Source organism: Schistocerca piceifrons, chromosome 1 (assembly GCF_021461385.2).
Source record: "Schistocerca piceifrons isolate TAMUIC-IGC-003096 chromosome 1, iqSchPice1.1, whole genome shotgun sequence".
Lineage (NCBI taxonomy): Eukaryota > Metazoa > Arthropoda > Insecta > Orthoptera > Acrididae > Schistocerca > Schistocerca piceifrons.
In genome coordinates, this window is record NC_060138.1 from 1,054,642,123 (window position 1) to 1,054,662,274 (window position 20,152).

Consider the following 20,152-nt stretch of genomic DNA (forward strand, 5'->3'; position numbering starts at 1 on the left):
ATACACTGGCTGGGGAGCTGCACATAGGTCAGCTGGGACCACTACACTTCTCGCAGCAGAGGGAGAGGGAAGTGAGGGAGGACCCCTTCCTACCTCGGCTGTTGTGGTGAAGTTTGGCGAGAATTGGCTGGTGGTTCCCGTTGTTGCCTGACAGGTCAATGTGGTTCATTGCGTTGCTCAGGATGAGCCTGTGGCCAACGTTTACCATCTGGCAGAGGAAGTACAGGCATAGCGTAGCAGCCTAAGTAGCAGATGCTGCACTGTGTGAGGGAAGTAAGTGGTGGTGTCAAATAATGGTGTATGCCTGGTCAGCCAACTGTAGTTTATCCTTGCATGATGATGAGCTATGAGGAAGCAATTGTAATTGTAGTTCATGCATCAGTTTAACTAACCATAATGCCCAGAGCACTAAGTCCAGCACGACCTCTGTTGTGACCTGAGCACTACCATTATAAATGGTGTCATGGGCTGCATATGCTGGTGTACATGAAAGACACTCGGTGAGGAGCACACAAACAGAAGAATATTTGTTATGCTCAGGAGAGTTTAGCAACAAGTTGCCAATAAGATCCGCTTGGTCATGCAAAAGGTTCACAAAAAAGAAGTTGTCCATCAAGTTGAACCACATCCCAAGGTTGTCCATTTGTATCAGCAACAGTTTTGGAAAATGACCTGGAGGCAGAGTTTGCAGCAGAGTTGGTAGGGCGCGGTCTTCAGGAGGGTTTGGGGAAGTAGCATCCACTGGTGTCAAATGTGCAACAGTGACAGGTGTGATGTTCTGATGAAAGTGCAGTACTTGTATTGGTGTGATATGATGTACAGCACTCACACATCAAGTGGAGAAGGGGCCTGTATGGCCAAATGATGAACACAGCATGGCCGGCACAAACGATTCGTGAAGCAAGAGGGATAAACGAAAGCGGTGGTGCTGAGGTGGGCTGCCGGAAATCCAACATTTGTTGTGTGTGAAGGTGAGAGCGTGAGCATGAGAGAAACCTGATGCGGAAGCACTGACAACCAAAGGAAGGTGTGAAATCGTGACTGAGTGCCAAGTTGCCGGGCGGAAGTATGGATGGTATATCACCTGAAGTCTGTGCAGCACAGTAAGTTGTGTAGATGCAGGGGTATCCTGGCACTGTTGAATGAAGTGTTCCATTGGCCAGTGCAGAAGTGAGCACATTAAATGGCGAGAAAATCAGTGTTGATAATGTGCAGCTCATGTAACGGTGAACCACACTGGAGAGAGGGGAGCCATGCATGTGGACCTCTAAACTGTGCAGCCAAATGGTCCATAGTGGAGTGAGATAGAAACTCTGGAGAGAGGAAACCAGAATCTCATGCAGAAGAAACTTCCTAGCGAACATAGAATCCAGTATCAGGGGTCAGTGCAGATGTGTGCTGCACCCGACCTGTCATAACAAAAGAGGTTACAGTTATCTATTCCAGTGGAGTAAACACTGGAGAAATGAGCATTCTCTTTGTGTTGGTGGCATCTGTGGAAAAACATTGTGCTTCACAATTGAAAGTCAGTTCTGTGGTAGTGATGTCCTGTACTGTAGGGAAGGTTGGAGGTTGAGTCATTTGAGCTGGTGTGAAACCAGTAATAAGCAATGCACAAACTGAAGCATATTACTGCAATTCAGGGTCACCAATGTGGATTTTCTATCAATGCTGATGAATTTCACAGATAGAGATAACCAACATTTACAGTCAAATACACTTCATTCATTCATGATCACACAGAAAAATAGCACAGCATTTGAAAACAACAAAAGCTGCACTGTTTTCCAAAGCTCACTGGATCCAAAGATAGAACCCTCCTTGTTCTAGGGTCATTGTTAGTTGGTGGTTGCCACAAATGCAATCTCCAAGAAGTTTTAGAACAAGAATGGTCTGTGTTGTCTTCTGCCAGTGTCCATTATGTGTAACACAGGCAGTAGATTGATTTACCTTCATCTTTTGGCCCAAAGTTTTCCAGATATCTGGGAGAAGCAGTTGAAAGCATTGATATTATAAATGCCTGTGTCCACACCAACATGTAATCATTATGCGTCAAATCAGTCAGACATATCCCACATAGTTCACTCTGGCTCCCTGTTAACTTTTATCTCTTGTTAGAAGTCAAAAGGTGAATTTGAATATGTAGATAGCAGATCACAAAATTTAGGTGATGAAAATGTACAGGAAAACTAAAATTACATCTAATATTGAAATATACAGGAAAGTAGTGGAGCATATGCAAATTTTGAATATTGGTTTACACTCGAAGATGAACGGAAGTCAGTGTAAGATTTTACCTAATGAGTGAGACTGGAAGATGACTCTCACAAAGTAATGAGAGGAAAGAAATGCAGCTAAAACTTGAAAATATATTGTTAATTTCAGGTGTAAATTAACGAAGAAAAATTTTGGTAATATGAGGAAAGGACACACTAAGAATCTAGAGTGGGAAAATGAAGTTTCGGACATTTAGCAAGAGACACAAGACTAGACTAAAAGGCAGTTGCAGTAATAAGAGCATAATAAATGAAAAGATACAAGAATACAGAAGAAAATGCAAATGTAATGTTAGTAGAGTGCAGAATGATAATTACCATTAATACAATGAAAGTACAAACCATGAAAAAGTGTAGGCATTTGTAGAACCAAATGGGAAGATTTAGATTCCGGTCTGTAAGGAGGCATAAATTGTAAAGCCTAACATATGTAGGTGATGGTGTGAGGGAAAAATTATGTGGACATTATTTTGAAAATATAAGAGATCTTCATCACGAAAAGTTAAGACAATTGGTGTCAGTGTATTGATACATGATTTACAAGGAGATCATACAATGAAAGGGAATCAACAGAGCAGCTGAAGCTTCACTGTCAAATCCCTGGCTCTTTATACCTCTATTATGCTTTGATGAATCATTAATCAGATTTAAAATCAATAGTTTTGTAGTGTTGAAGATAGTTCTTTGTTTCTGGCACTAGCAGTTCTATCTGCTGTAGAAAAAGCATGCTAATTTTGTAAATTTCATGCTAGAGTGCACTAGTATACTGTAACATTTATGACACCACATACCAAGAGTTTCATGAATAATTAAGGGAAATTAGCACATGAAACATGTCCCAACACCTTTAGTTGCTAAGAATTTCCTTGCATGCTGACAGCATTTGTGGGATAGAGCCCATTATCAGTAGGTAATTCATTTCCTTCAATTTTTAAGTCCTGTGATGTTTATAAATTATCTCATTGATATTCTTCATTCTAGAAGACAGACAATTTCTTTTCTTCAGTCTTATTGGTGTTCTGTAACATGTTATATAACAGAAAAAAATATTTTAAAATATTTTTGCAGATGAGTTTGGTCAGTGCAACATCATTTGAATCAAAATGTGGTCCCCAGTGGTTTGCAACTGTTGGACAGTATCGTAATTTGAGAGTGAGGGTCAAAGAGCTGAAATTCTCAAAGAAGAGAGATATTAATCGAGATATTATGAAAGAAATGAGAATTCTAAGAGATCTAAGACATGATAATGTAAACTCATTTATAGGTGCCTGTATTGAACCTATGAGAATACTGCTTATAACAGACTACTGTGCAAAAGGAAGTCTATATGTAAGTTGAACAATATTTTATTAATACTCTGTTACAGATTACATCCTTCTGGATCTAGTTTATTGTTGTAATTTTAACATTTTGTGAGATCAGATACATTTTGAGGTTAAACTAATCTGTAGGTGAGACTTGGTACATCCCGACCTGAATGAAATACTCCATTAGTTAACTATGTCATACTGCATAGACAGTAACAATATTCAATTTATATTTGCTTTGGCTTATGTGCACTGTGAAATTATAATAAATATTTGTATTTTTATATCATTCCATTATATCTTTTATATCTTGTATAAATTTAGGTTTGTAGGTTATTGTATTGTGTATTGAACCAGGGACCTAGAAACAATGTAGAGGCTTCGTCCTGCTGTAGCCCTTAGTGGTTCACAACCCCACTACAGGCCACAGTAGTCCACCCACCCCACCACCACCCTACACTGAACCCAGGGTTATGGTGTGGTTCGGTTCCCTCCTGGGAACGTCTCATACCAGTCGAGTGTACCCCATGTTTGCATGGTAGAGTAATGATGGTTTACACATATGTGGAGACAGTGTTTGTGCAACAATTGCTGACATAGTGTAACTGAGGCGGAATAAGAGGAATCATCCCACATTCGCCGAGGAAGATGGAAAACTGCCGAAAAACCATCCACATGCTGGCCGGCACACCATACCTCGACACTAATCTGCCGGGCGGTTTTGTGCCGGGGACTGGCACACCTTCCAACTCAGGGTTGTAGGTTATAGTTTCATGAATAATGATATTCTCAAGAAGATATTTCCTTCTGATCATGAGAGGTAAAGGCTTCCATTTTTTGTCTCACTGGTACCTTAATTTCGTTTTTTACCATAGCTATCAGAATTGTGGACTTCCAGACTTTCTGTGAGGGCTTCAATTTGAAAATTACTTCAGTCAGTCTGTCCATATATGCAGCTATATGCAGTATATATTAGGTTAAAGTCACCTCCAAATAACACTGTGCTCTAATAACAAAAATTTGGAAAATGCCGGAAATCAAAGAGTGTTCAACTTGTTTCAAAAAAGAATTTGCAAATGACGACAGGCAAAAGTTAGCTGATATTTAGGCGTCTATAAAAGGATAGATGTATGAACTACCCAACAACTACCACCTTCATATCTTAGAAGAAGATCTTGCCAAGAACCTGAGAAAATTCTGGTCCTACGTAGAATCACTAAGCAGATCAAAGGCTTCTATCCCAGTCACTCATGGACTAGTCTGGGGTGGTAGTAGAAGAGAGCAAAAGGAAAGCTGAAGTTTTAAATTTTGAGTTTAAGAAAGGAGGATAATACAAACATAAGGTACCATTGTTTGACCTTTGCACAGACTCCCATATGAAGGACACCCTGATATAGAGAAGCAACCAAAAGAGTTGAAAACAAATAGACCAATTTGCCCAGATGGAATCCCAGTTCAGTTTTACAAAGATTATTCTGTGGCATTGGTCCCTTACTTAGCTTGAATTTTTCATGAATCTCTCACCCATCACAGTGTCTCAAACATGTTTAAAAAAGAATTACAGAACAATATCCATGACATCAGTTTGCTACAGAAATCTTGAACATATGCTCAGTTTGAATATAATGAAGTTCCTTGAGATGGAAAAGCCACTGTTCACTAATCAACACAGATTAAGAAAGCATTGGTCATGCAAAAAACAGCTTTTTTTCACACGATATCCTGCAAGCCATAGATGAAGAGCAACAGGCAGATTCCATATCCTTGATTTCCAAAAACTGTTTGACACTGTGCCCCACTGCAGACTGTTAATGAAGGTACAAGCATACAGAGTAGGTTCCCAGACATGTGAGTGGCTTAAAGACTTCTTAAGTAATAAAATCCAGCGTGTTATCCTTGACAGTGATTGTTCATCAGAGACAAGGATATTATCAGGAGCACCATAGGGAAGTATGATACGACCACTACTATTCTCCACATACGTACATTATCTGACAGACTGGGTGCAAAGCAGTATGAAATGGAATGAGCATGTAAGGACTGCAGTATAAAAGGCAAATTGTTGACTTTGGTTTATTGGGAGAATTTTAGGAAAGTGTGGTTCATCTGTAAAGGAAACCCCGTGTCCAACACTAGTTGACTCATTCTTGAGTACTGGTCAAGTGTTTGGGCTCCCAACCAGGTCTGATTAAAGGAAAACATTGAAGCAGTTCAGTGGTGGGCTGTTACATTTGTTACTAGTAGGTTTGATCAACATTCAAGTATTACAGAGTTGCTTCAGGAACTCAAATGGGAATCTCTGGAGGGAAGGCAACATTCTTTTTGAGGAACACTATTGAGAAAATTTAGGAAACTGATATTTGATGCTGGCCTCAGAATGATTCTACTGCCACCAACACACATTTCACATGAGGACCACAAAGATAAGGAAGATACGGTAAGAAAAATTAGGACTCGTGCAGAGAAATATAGACAAGTCGTCTTTTGCTCACTCTATTTGTGAGTGGAACAGGAAAGAAAATGACTGGTAGCAGTACAACGTACCCTCCACTGTGCACCATATGGTGGTGTGCAGAGTATGTATGTAGATGCAAATGATGTAGATGTTCATGTGTTATCCTTGAGTGATTGTACACTGTCAACCTTTATTCATGACCAAAATTTTATAGGGTTTTGTGTGAGCACCTCTGTCTGTAGCTGTGTTTTTTTTACACCTATTATGCAGTAGTTATTGTTTCTTTAGAAGTTTCTTTACACAGTTGATACACCATGGAGGGTATGTCTCATCATGAACTCTTATACTAGATACATATCTATCCAGTGCTTGGTCAACTTATTCTTTTAAACCTGAGTCACAGGTCCTCTTCGTGTTCCTTACCAGAAGTAATTATTTTGAGTTTCTCTTAGAGGTATGTGACAACTGCCTCTTTATCTAGCTTACTGAACATGTAAGTCTCTCTACTTGTTTTAGTTGCCCTTTGTACTTTACTAATAATTGTTGCTACAGCTCATAATGTTCATTGATAACAGTTTACGGAGGATAGCCTCAAAGTGGTCAGGTCTATTTGTTACCATTAGATCCATCAGGAGTGGGTTTTGCAAACATCATTGTAAGTGTTCTTTAATTTGAAATTTACCTGTTGCATTATATTGTTACTTGTTGCCCCTGTGTGTATCTCAGTGAGTGCATTCCATCACCACTTTTGCCACTTGTATCTGCCCTTTAGCTTTTCATTTTGGCCTTTTAGTTCCCAGTGAAGGATTAACTTTGGGCTTTCTTCAGTGTCAGAAATTTTTCTTCTTGGCATTTGATATGTGGTACATTTTTGATGGATTCAAGTATGTGCCTTGAATACTGAAAGTATAAAATATGATTTTTTTTAGGAATGAAACAATCTGATGTGTATATTTGTGGCTGCAAGAATATAGAATGATAGAAGCATTTCTCTGCTGAATATTTTATTGTGGTCTTTTATTTTCCCAAAACTCCTGTTAAAGATAAATTTTACAGTTTACTTATTTTACTGCATTTCATTTTTTCAGGATATAGTTGAGAATGAAGACATAAAACTGGATATGATGTTTATAGCATCACTTGTCTTTGACCTCATCAAGGTAAACAAGCCCAACACATATGTTCTGTAAAATGCTGTGCATAAAATTGGATGATAATCTGATAACCATTATTTCTGTTTATAGGGAATGATTTATCTTCACAAATCAGCTTTGGGTTGTCATGGAAATCTGAAATCATCGAATTGTGTGGTGACAAGTCGATGGGTGCTACAGATTACAGACTTTGGTTTGCATGAGCTTAGGCAGTGTGCAGAAGGTGATAGTATTGGAGAACATCAGCATTACAGAAGTAGGTAACATAAAATTTGGTTTCCTGACATTAAGACTGCAGTTTGTTAACATTAATATATATTTGCCCTTTATTGGTCGTTTCAACAGACTTGAGAAGTAAATATGTTCCTCACCAAAAATACCTAAGTTCAGTTTATTACTGTTTTATCTCCTTCTGTAGCAATGGTTAAAGCCAAAATCAGCTAGAGATTTATTTTATTTTCATTTTTATTTAGTTATTAGTAGTTTATTCATTTATTTTTTCTGGCCGTGTCTATTTATTTCTTGGTCTGGGAACACACACACACACACACACACACACACACACACACACAAAAAAAAACCAATCTGCTGTTAGATTCACCTTGCTAAAACCAAATTTCAGCTTCTGAAGAAACTGTGAAGAATTTACATCTTTGTCAGATTTGAAGAATTGTTCATTTGTAATTTCCCTCAGAGTATCATTACGGTTACTGATCTCTACAGAGCTTTATACAGTCTATTACAGTTGCAACTACACGGTGGATCACATGATGTAATGAAACACAATTGTCAAAATTATTATTGTAGAGGTCCAGGGTGGATGGCCTCTACAGTAGCAGCGTTCATCTGAGGCACTGGGTTGACATCAGGATGCTAACTGCATTAACAGTCACACATTTTATTAGAAAACAAGCTACAGCACTCGTAATGTCATTCCATAGTAATTGCACCCCCTTGGCATGTGTCAACAGTCGACAGCAGTGGAGCTGATGGTTAATGATGCAGTGGCTGGCCAGCAGCTGGCTTGTAGTCAGCAGCGGGATGTGTGCTGCAACACGTGCACCATCCTGACATGACACTGTGACTTGTGGCAGGGCATGCATGCAGATGATAATGCCCACCATGATTCTTGTAGTGGAAGACAGTCCCCAGCAGTGGTGTCTGTCCTTGTGAGCAGAGGCGTTTGGCACCAGCTTACCTGCACAAGTACAGGTGGATGGGCGACTGCATCATCTCGGTCACTTATGCCTGGCTGACTGAGGCCAAAGTCTGGTTGCAGCTGAAGTGTCCTCCAGGTGGCCTATCAGTAGCAAGACTCCGAAACCACAGGAGTGGATTTAGAAACAGTAGGCAGGTTGTCAGTGGTGGAGCCCAATACTCAGGGTGGCAGCTTGCAAAATCATACTGCCCCATTGCTGGTTTGGACCTCCCTCATAGTAGGTGCAGCCAGACTGTGAATACCTCTTCTGACAATGCTGGGTATTTATGCAGGTCAGTGCCCACTTATGCTGAGACACTGCTTCTAACCCCATACACCAAAACAAGAACAGCCAGGAGGTGTGACAATTGACCTGCCGCTACTATGATTGGTACACCATTTTGCTGTATCATTAGTCCTGCGAGCACTGGCCTCCGGTCTGCCATGTGAAAACTGGCCAGTTCCTCCATCTGATGCAACAGTGCTTTGGTCCACTCTGTGCCCACTGGCATCCATGGCCCACTTGGAACAGCTGTGACTGTTGCTGTTTCACTTAGTACTGCTAAAAATAATGTCAGCACTACTGATAAATGAAGAACTACTATGGCTTTTAAACGATCATGTTTGAAATGACTGGTTTTGCATCTTGCAGCTGCATCCTCAAGTACACATAGTCAGTTCATATAAAGTAGAGTGTTAAATGGATGATCCAACATTTTCAGTCAAATCAAAATAAAACCGTCAAGGGGCATTATTATTATTACTATTACTATTGTTGTTATATTAAACCACCTGAATAGCTCAACTTGTTAAAGGTTCTGCTTCCAAACATGAGGAGGCATACCAGCCCTATATGAAATCTGCCCAGCAATCTAACGATGAGGGCCAGTGTGCTGGCCAGCCTGAATGTGGTTCCTTGGTGGTTTCCCACATCTGATTAGATTAATACAGTCCTGATACCCAATCCCACCTCAGTTACATGATTTTCAACCATTTAGAAAACATTGTCATACTTGTACATGAGATAACATTCAATGCAGATAAATGGCACATACATCTCATCCTGGTGGGAGTGGTGGCATCAGGAGGAGCATCTGGCCACCCATTGTCAATGACATTGCAAATCCTAATTAACATTCTGACCCCATGGAGACATGGAATAAGGCCAAGAAGAAGAAGAAAAGTTTATTATTACTATGTTAACTGCTATAGATTTGGTACAGAACCAACATGGAAAAATTTAATGGTCTTCACATGAGAATTGATAACAAAATTCTATGTGTGTGTCATTTTGAAAGTTGAACAGAGAAGATGATAAGTAGACCGATAAGCTTAAGTTACTGTTTAATAACTGTCCTCAAATGGGTATTTTGTTGACTTTGTGTTGCTTGAATGAAAGTGAATTCTTTCAAGCTGCAGCTACAGATAACAAATTTCAGTTTTGTCATTTTTAGTCTGATGACTGGTTTGATGCAGCTCTTCAAGCTAGTCCATCCCATACTAGCCTCTTTATTTCTGCATTACTACTGGAACTTATATCCTAAATTCATGATTACTTGATGTCTCAGGGTGTGCTGCAGGACTGCGGCTGTAAGTCACATGGCTGTAATCTTCCAAGCATTGTTAATAAGAGACACCACAGTTGTATTTCAGGTATGTTTATTACATCACAATGTCCGCCCCCAGTAGCTGGGTGGTCAGCACGACAGAATGTCCATCCTAAGGGCCCGGGTTCGATTCCAGGCTGGGTCGAAGATTTTCTCTACTCAGGGACTGGGTGTTGTGTTGTCCTAATCATCATCATTTCATCCCCATCGATGCGCAAGTCACCGAAGCGCCGTCAAATTGAAAGACTTGCACCCGGTGAATGGCCTAGCCGATGGGAGGCCCTAGCCACATGACAGAAAAAAATTACGTCACAATTGGTTTTATTCAATGAACAAAAACTGTTGGTGTATTTTCAGTGTCACCTAATGAGTTTCATTGAATGAAACTAGTTGTGATGTAATAAACATACCTTAAGTACAGCTGTGGTGCTTATTATCATCAATAATGTGAATCATGAATCAGCCATGCAACACAAAATGATAGAGTATGTTGCAAGGGATCTACAGCTACACTTACTTACATGCTCCGGAAGCCACCATATGATGCGTGACAGAGGGTACCCTGTACCTCTGCTAGTCATTCCCTTTCCTATTTCACTCACAAATAGAGTGAGGGAGATAATGGCTGTCTGTATGTCTCTGTACGAGCCCTAATCTGTCTAATGTTATCATTGTGGTCCTTGCATGAAATGTACATTTGTGGCAGTAGAATTGTTCTGCAGTCAGCCTCAAATGCCAGTTCTCTAAATTTCCTCATTAATATTCCTCGACAAGAACATTACCTTCCCTCCTTTAATCTGACCCGGTGCAGATTCCAAAAACTCCTAAACAGTACTCAACAATGGGTTGCACTAGTATCCTATATGCAGTCTTCTTTACAGATGAACAAGACTTTCCTAAAATTCTTCCAATAGACTGAAGTTAACCATCTGTCTACCCTACTAAACTCCTTATGTGCTCATTCCATTTCATATGGCTTTGCAACATTATGCCTAGATATTTAATTGACAGGACTGTGTCAAGCAGCACACTGCTAATGCTGTATTCAAGCATTGTGGGTTTGTTTTTCCTACTAATCTGCATTATCTTACATTTTTCTACCTCTAGAGCTAGCTGCCATTTAAATTTTTGTACATTTAGAGCTAGCTGCCATTCATCACACCAACTAGAAATTTTGTCTAAGTCACCTTGTATCCTCCTAAAGTCACCTGAGCCTGGGGTCTGGGGCATGAGCTGCCAGAGTTGGCAGTCATGTGTGCATGCGGTGTGCTTGCTTGTGTGTATGAATGGCAGGTGTCTCTCTGTTTCTCTTTTGCTGATGAATGCTGTGACCAAATGCTTTGTGTAAGTGTTTTTTAATAGTGCCTGTCTGCAATGTAATGTGTCTTCTTTATGGTAAGCAACAATCTACATTTTCCTACATCGTAGATATTCCTACATGGAGTTTGCATTGCTTGATTTGATGAAATTATTCATTTTTAGAAACAGAAAAAAAATAGGCTTATAAGGAGGCTTCTACAGTGCATTTTTGAGGATTACATACTGAGATTTGAACATTCTCAAATCCTAATGGTAACAATAATTTTGAGTATTGATACTTTTGAAATACTTGGCTTCCAGAAAAGAAAGAGGTTCATTAATAGAAACCTGATTATATGCATCATAAAAACCTTAAAATATACTTGCAAATGTGTGTGAAAAATGCTTAAAAAATGCATGAAGAATGTTGAAATATGCAAGATCAAATAATAAAAAATCTTGGTAGTTACTGTGTTCATTATATCTCAAAGTCGAACCTGTGCATATCAAATAAGAGGAAGAGCACTGGCCACATGAAAAATTGGTGCATTTAGAACTCTGACGTCATTTTCTGAATACTTTCTGGCAGAGGTTAGGAAGGGAGCCTTTCTGGGGTTATTTTTTAAAAATTTACAAAATGGGACGCTTACCGCGTTTCAAGAATTGTTCCTTCTTTGCTATTGTTGTCAGTAACAAGCAGATGGGATGTGAGTGATTCGCAGTGAAACAATCGATACGTGTAGGACCAACTTTGAGATATATTGCATCAGAGGGGCATGCTCAAAAACTCCGTAATATTTTATTTAAAAAACCGCATACAATCATGAATTTTTTTGAACAGCATTAACTTTTAATTAATACTATTGGACCAAAGCATCATTTACAATTTATTTTACATTTTTCTACTATTGTAAACATAAATGACCAAGTGCTGTTCCAAATGTTCGTGTGTCTTTGATCACTCAAAAAATTTTTATAAGCAGAAAAGAACCACTCTGCATCAATTGAGGTAGGTAACTGGGCAGTACTTGAATTTTGATGCTATGTTGGCCCTTATTGTTTCTGGTAAATGTTCACCTGTCCCATTAATAAAATTATCAATTTGGCACAAGGGTTCAATGCCTGGGTTTTTCAAACTTTTCTTTAAGTTTTCTTTGGGATACCTCCAGCAATGAGTAGTTCACTAGAATAATTTTATTCATTAACTGAATAGATTCATTCAGTGCCAAACCCTGAGTTTCAAGCTTTTTAATACTTGCAGGTATATGGGAAAAATAAGTGCTTATCACAGCAATGTCTGTCTGAATACTACAAACATTGAAAGCTTCCTTGCACTGGCAAACTGTCAAAGCCTCTGCACTATCAAAGCCATTTACTACCTTTTAACGGTCTTGAAATGTTCATTGTAAAACAACACAGCTTTGACCCACGTACCCCTACATGTTATTACTGGTTCGGGAGGTAAAGGCACGTTTGGTAGCTTTTCTTTGTAGGTCTTGATGTGAGCAGGAGCCTTTAGAAACACTTTCTTTGTGAATAAAATTTGTTTATTTACATTCCCAAATGTGGAATGTACTTCATGTGATGTACTTTGCTCATGGAGTACTCCATGAGCAAAGCACATCACATGAATCAAATTGGGATAAAATACTCGGAGGGCTTTCCTGCTTTGATCATATAGGGAACAGCATCTGAAATAAACACAAACACACTTTCATCTCCAGAAGATTCTGGAAATATTTTTCTAATATCCTCATTAACAAATATGGTGATCGTAGAATGATTTACTTTTTCAAGTTCTTTGCAGGCCGCTAAATAAGAAGAAGAAGAAGGCTCTTCTTTTAAAGTACCAACAATTAAATTTGCAATGTAACGGCCACAAGTATCTGTAGTTTCATCAACTGATGTTGTCCTTGAGTTCATTGCGTATTTCTTCCAGAACATTTACATAAATTGTTGGTATGTAATTTTTACACAATGTTGATTCATCTGGTATATTTTGATTTAGGCAATATTTGTGCAGGAAGCCTTTGAGGATAGGGTTTGTACATTTGTGAAGAGGAATATTGCTAAAAATGAATGATTCACATAGATCCATGTTAAACTGATGTTTTTGGTTATCTTAGGACAAATCCCTGCTACTGCAACTTGCTGTTGTGTGAAGTTGTTGTCATTGTCCTTTCTTCTGCATTTCTGCGATATGAAGACTTGTCTTGACATGCTGGTCTATTTGAAACTTTTTTTGCATGAATTGTTTTTCTTGCAAATTCAACAATGTAAAACAATTCTGTCATATGTAAATGTTCCAGCATGGTCAGCTATCCATGAAATGACGTTTCTTTTTTCGGGCGGCATGGTGCACAACATGTTACACACTAAATGTTGTAAACACATTCAGCTGTGTACAAGTAAATAGAAAGCTAAACTGAAACAATGGACGTGGAACTACAAGCTTGCGTAGTGTAATTTAATTGTTTCCAACATCGCATGCACTATGACAGCGGGGGAGATTAAACGGGGGCGTGGGTACAGGAGCATTGTCTCTGTCTGCCTGTTCCTGTTCCTCTTCTGTAATGATTTCACTAGGCAGTGGCCTCTTGGTTAGCGATTGCACGCAGTTCTAGAGCGCGTTCAGTCTGTGAGACATCAAACTAGATAGAACTAGAGACAGCTCATCTAAATTTTTAAAATACTGTAAACATAGAGCAAAAATATGCATTGTCACTAGTTTTTAGTTGAAATATGCAATAACCATTGCAAAGGAGCCAAATATGCAAATGCATATGCAACGTGCAAATGCATATAACCTGGTCTCTATTCATTAGTAAGAAGAAGATGAAGTCTTTCAAATGATATACATCAGTTGTAAAACAATCAATTGTCAGTCACAGTGAATTTCCAACTAGGAGACCAAACTGCTGGCCAGTATGTACCTTCAAGATCCCAAATTCTAAGTAATAACAGTGGACATGTGTAAAAGTACAAGAGCTATCTTACCTTTTGGAACTTGTCCTGTTGGATGAAGAATGGGTAGTTAATGAAGATTAGAAAGAAGATGTGTCACTCTGTTACTGGGATGAGAGGGATGCACCTGTTGTAAGGATGAGGAAATACAATGGTGAAGATGGGCTGTGAAAGAGAGTAGGATGGCAGAGGCAGAAGTTTTTATAGTTATATGAAACCGTAAAGACAGCTGTATTTATCATACATGGAAGGTCACAAATGTGTGACCTTTGGCCTAAATTCAATAAATCTGATGTCCTCCTTTACTATGTAGGAGCAATTGCTTTCTTCTAAGAGTATTATATGGAGGAAACTCATTCTAAACAAGGGTTAGCTTGATAACTACAATCCAGTCTCAAAATTGTCTTATTCCCTGACATATGCCTCATATAATATGATGTTATTAAGCTACATTTGGTTTCAGTTCATTATTTCTGCTCAGGTAGAACCAATTTCTGTTTATGATGTTGTGTTAATCACTCACTGTGTTTCCATTTTATACAACCAGAGTTATTTGTCTTTTGAAACCACAGTAGTTTTTGGAATGGCAGGAGCTTCTCGCTTAACAATTGTGTAAAGGTGCACATGTTTTTTATGAGAGACAGAGCACACAGTTGTTAATTTTCAGAAAATCAGTACCCTTATAATACACAAATTTTGTTAAACAAATGAAAATTGAAGTAAATTTTATTTTAAAATTCATATTTTGCAGGTTGTTTTTGGAAAGCACCAGAACTTCTGAGAAATGATACTGCTATTGGTGGTACACAAAAAGGAGATGTATATGCTTTCGCTATTATTCTTTATGAAATTATCGGACGGAGGGGTCCTTATGGAGGATGCCCTTATGAACCAAAAGGTACTGCTTGTTGACGAATTCCGAAAATAAAATGGCAGTAATAAAATGAAAGAAATTCATCATAAGACTTCTATTTTCAGATTAGAGTACTTACTTTCTGTTTTAAAGGTTCACATTAGATTAAATACAAGTAAATAGTTCTGGTTTTGCTGAAGTCAGCATATATGTTTTCAGAGATAGTGGAACTTGTAAAACGTGTACCATCTGAAGGAGAAAAACCATTTCGACCAGATTTGGCTGTTCTTGATGAGTCTGACATTGATTGCACTGATTATATAGTAAAATGCATTGAAGACTGTTGGGAAGAGAATCCTGAACACAGACCTGACTTTCCAACTATCAGAAACCGTTTGCGGAAAATGAGAGAGGGCATGTATGTCACTTTTCCTTCTTATAAATCATAGATTTTTACAACATTGTTGTGGATCATAACCTGTCTGATAGAACAGAATAGAACTAATACTCATGTGTGTGAATCTGAAAAAAATTCTGCAGTATAGTTTTATGACTTTGTCAGTGGCAGTATTTATTTTATTGCTTAACTATTAGAAATGTTCAGAATGTAACTTTGTGTACAAATCAATTTGCAATGTGAATGTGAAATGACTCATTCCACATCATTACAATCTATTGTGCATAATGATCCATGGAACATATAACTAGCTAACTAGGTAAAGCTATTTTGAAACACATAGATAGTGCATTATAGACAGCCCTAAATGCATTCAACATTGTTTTTAAAATGTAATTTGCTATCTTTTACATTTACATAACTTATCATAAAGACTTCACAAAAAAGAATTGTGCATATTGAAAAGGAAGTAGATTTGATATGTATTGGACATAAGAGATGGGACATTGAAGGAACTGAAGCAGAGGGTGATGGGAGGGTACTAGAGGCCAGGGAAGGGAAGGAGATGAGGGACATAGGAAGGGAGAGACAGATGGAAAGAAAGATGAGTGTTAAAACTGAACTAACAGCAAAAGTGATTCTGGAAGCACATATTTTCTCAAAAAGTTTTATATACTTTGTTTACAGACAATACAGATACAATGAATATGAGTACCCTGCTTCTTCTTTGTAATAATTTCCCATTTTTATCCAAATCATGTATTTGGCGACCCACTATAGGTATAAGATTGTATTCTCAAAACTTTCACAAGTAAATATGTATTCAATGTACCCAGTAATATCAACAAAAAAAATTGTCTTTACTAAATTACAACTCATCAAACAGAGTTACAGGGGACCAATTACTTGGTGAAATGTTTCAGAGAATTTAGACATGCATTGTATACTTATTGTACAGTTATTGTCTCCCTTAGAATATCTCAAAAATATATAACAGACAGCACAACAGACAAAAAACATATGTGTTCACCATGCATACACAGTACCTTAAACTACTTTTGAAGTGATCCCAGGAAAAGAGGGACTCACATTTTGAGTGGACACGGGCTATAATGGCAACTATAGCATGAGAAGTAAAAATGAATTAAAAGAAAGAGAAATGACTAGCGGAATTAGAAACTGGGGGAAGAAAAATGAACTAGAGAAAAAAGAGTGAGGGTGGGGGGTGGGAGGGGTGATGAAGAAGAAAAGTAAAAGAAAATAGCAAGAAACAATAAATATATGTTATGAAAATATGATGATAAAAAACAGAAAGGGAGAGGGAAGGGGGTGGTGGTTAAAGGGGGTTATGTGGATACTCCCACCAGACACTAGTTTTCCTGAACTCTGGAGTGAGAAACTTGCTGTCTAACATATACTTGCATCCCAATGCCCTCCTGTACCTAACATCAATTAAAAAATTCTGTCCTTTCTTTTTTTTGTTATTGATATCAACTTTTCACGAAATTTTTTGTTGTATCATAGTAACCTTTTTAATTTTAGACCATTTGTGTTGTCATATATGTCCAGTGATAATGGCAGCAGATATATATCTGAACACTCATATTTTATAGTCTGTGTATGCTAGTAGAATGTACAACACTTCACATGAATAGTAATTAGGAACTATTAAAAGGTTTACTCCATGTGGATATTATTTCATTTTAATTGAAATGTGAAATGACCCCATTTGATGTGAAATAACATTAGTGCTATTACAAATGCATTTTTTGTGTTTTCTTTGTTCAGGCACAGTAATATTATGGACCAGATGATGGAAATAATGGAAAAGCATGCTAATAATTTAGAGTACTTAGTTAGTGAGAGAACACGACTCTTATTTGAAGAAAAGCGTAAAACTGAAGACCTCTTACACAGGATGCTGCCAGCGTAAGTAAAAACAGTAAAAAATTATGAATTAATCATCAGAAAGGGGGTGGGAGGCAGAACGAAAGAGCTAACAAAGACAGTGAATGTAACTGTTTTACTGCGGAGAACTGTAAGAATGGCACTTAAGATGTCAGAACTAAATTAATTAGCTGAATTTTGATTTGAAAATAATACTATGTAATTGCAAATGTGTAGTGTACATACACTATTTCTTTTTGTAAAGATAATCAACATGAATTAATGAGTTATTGATATGAAATATAGTTCAGGTGTTGAATTTTTGGTAGTCTCATAAACTAGACTGAAAACATTGCTAAGCTTTCAGACAGTGTCCTCTCTCTGGTATAGGAAGGAGGAGTTGCTTGTGGCACACTGTGAAGCAGAGGTTGCTAGGAGGGTTGTTGAAATAAAAAGTAGAAAGAGAGAGACTGCAGAGAGAAAATTTTGAATGAAGGTAAATTCAGTGAAGTGGAATGCATAGGGACCGGGATGGAGGTGGATGAGGGATAGGGGCTATTGAAGAATGATGCCAGGAAGATTTTGGGATCAAAGAATGTGTTTTTAGCACAGTTATCATTCACCTCATTCAGAGGAGCTGGTATGGTGAGAGAGATCCAGATATCATGGGTCATGAAGCAACCATTGAAGTTTAGATTGTTCTGCACAGCAATATGTGTTGCCCCTGTGTTGCTAACGGTGCTGCTAACTGTGCTGCTGGTCATAGTTTGATAGTGGCCAGTCATCATTGAACAGATTGAAACCTTCCATTCAGTCTCTTGTGGATCTGTCTGGTGTTGAAATTGAAATCAGCTGACAGAAAGCAGAAATATTGAACCCTACATTTAGAAATTTGTTCATGCATGAGGATATGACCATACCAGTGTTTGACCACATACTTTTACAAATGAGAGATATCAGTATTACCACTTCTGGTACCTTGACAGAATTTCATTTCGAGTTTACACTGTAGAATAGCTTCTTTCTAACTCATATTTATCACAAATCTCTTGCACAGCAAACAGTCCTTTGTGACTGGAAAAGAGCACAGCTCCCACCTGTTTATAAAAAAAGCTGAAAGAGCAGTTGTTCAAAAGTACTGTCCATTATCACTGAAGTCCATCTGTTGCGGGATCCTAGATTGTTTTCTGAGCTCAAACATTATGATGTTCCTGGAGGAAAAGAAGCTTCTTTCATAGAGACAGTAAAAACCACTCATATGTGAAATACATCTTGCTTTATTCATACATTACATCTTGAAAGTGATAGATGCAACTGGAAATTACATATTCCATCTCTTAGATTCCTGAAGGGCATTTGGCACTGTACAACATTGGTAACTTGTAATCAAAATGCATGATATGGAGTATCTTCTCACATATGTGATTTGCTTGAAGAATATTTGACTAGTAGAACCCAATAAGTTATACTGGGTAGCAAATGTTCCACAGAAACAAAAGTAACATTGGATGTGCTCCAAGGGAGTGTGATAGAACCTCTAATCTTCTCAATATACATAAACAATTTATCATATAGTTTCAGTGGCAATATAATATTGTTCAATGATGATGCTGTTGTGTACAGAAGGTTTCATCATTTGACACTCATAAGGAATTGAAGAACAACTTGAATAGAGAATTAACTGAGTAGTGTCTGATTACAAGATTTGTATGGAGCGTCTTGAGCATAAGTGTTTAGCAATGATGTTTAGAAGCAATATGAAATAGGATAATCATGTAATATCAGTATTAGGGATGGTGAATGGAAGACTTACATTTGTTGAATATGTTCTGGAAAAGTGCAGTGCAACTGTAAAGGAAATCCCGTACAAGACACTGGTGTGACCCATTCTAGAATATTGTACAACTGTTTGCAGTCCTTGTCAAGTTGGCAGGCAACAGGAATCAAATGAATTCAGTGACAAACTACTAGGATCATTAACAGGTAGGTACAGCCCATAAAAAAGTGTAAAAGAAACTTTAATCTGAACCAGAATCCTAGGAAGAAAGAGAACTTAATTCTTGTGAAACCCTGTTGGGCATATGCAGATAATTTGTATCTGAGGAAGACTGTGCATCTGTCCTGCTGCCACCACCATATATTTCACATAGGGATCATGAGAATAAGATGAGAGAGATTAGGGAACATATAGATACATATGGACAGTCATTTGCCCCTCATCAATATGGGAATCGAATATGGAAGAAACTCTAAAACACTGATGTAATTTATCCTCTGCCGCAAACTGTACAGTGGCTTGCATGAGTATGTGTGTAGTCGTAGATGTTATTCATGTTGATAGGTGGTTGGAGGTCATGCCTATACACAAAAGTTAAGACTGTGTTCAAGGTGGCCCTGCCTGTGATAGTGTAGCAAATGCCATCTGGATCCTCCCCCTCAGTACCAACTTCTCTGAATTACACACATGTAAACTGTGCGTACAACACATCCTGCATTTCTCCAGACTCCAGTCTCTGGCAGTCTATCCTCAGGCTCACTTTACTGTATTAATTTCCACTTACACTTTCCTCTCTATGGTGTCCCTCTTTCTCTGTTCTGACACCTCCCTGGTCTAAACCCACTCTTCCACCTCAATGAGTACCTCATCCAACTGCCTCCATGCGTGCCAGTGCAGTCTCACCATTGTCACTTTGTTATCCCATCACCAAGCTGTTTCTTCCTGCCAGTTGTCACTCAGCCTTCCGTTGAGCCCTTT

At 38.2% G+C, this 20,152-nt stretch overlaps 1 protein-coding gene across 1 annotated transcript in view; it reads left to right on the plus strand.

The window, feature by feature from the left end:
* The window catches only part of LOC124742567 (receptor-type guanylate cyclase Gyc76C-like), a 376,341-nt gene that overhangs the window by 328,556 nt on the left and 27,633 nt on the right, over positions 1–20,152 (plus strand). Inside the window, exons 11-16 of the mRNA XM_047248805.1 lie at positions 3,345–3,605; positions 7,127–7,198; positions 7,283–7,448; positions 15,012–15,158; positions 15,333–15,531; positions 17,299–17,439. Coding sequence (XP_047104761.1) covers positions 3,345–3,605; positions 7,127–7,198; positions 7,283–7,448; positions 15,012–15,158; positions 15,333–15,531; positions 17,299–17,439 — 986 coding nt within the window. The remainder of the gene's footprint in view (positions 1–3,344; positions 3,606–7,126; positions 7,199–7,282; positions 7,449–15,011; positions 15,159–15,332; positions 15,532–17,298; positions 17,440–20,152) is intronic.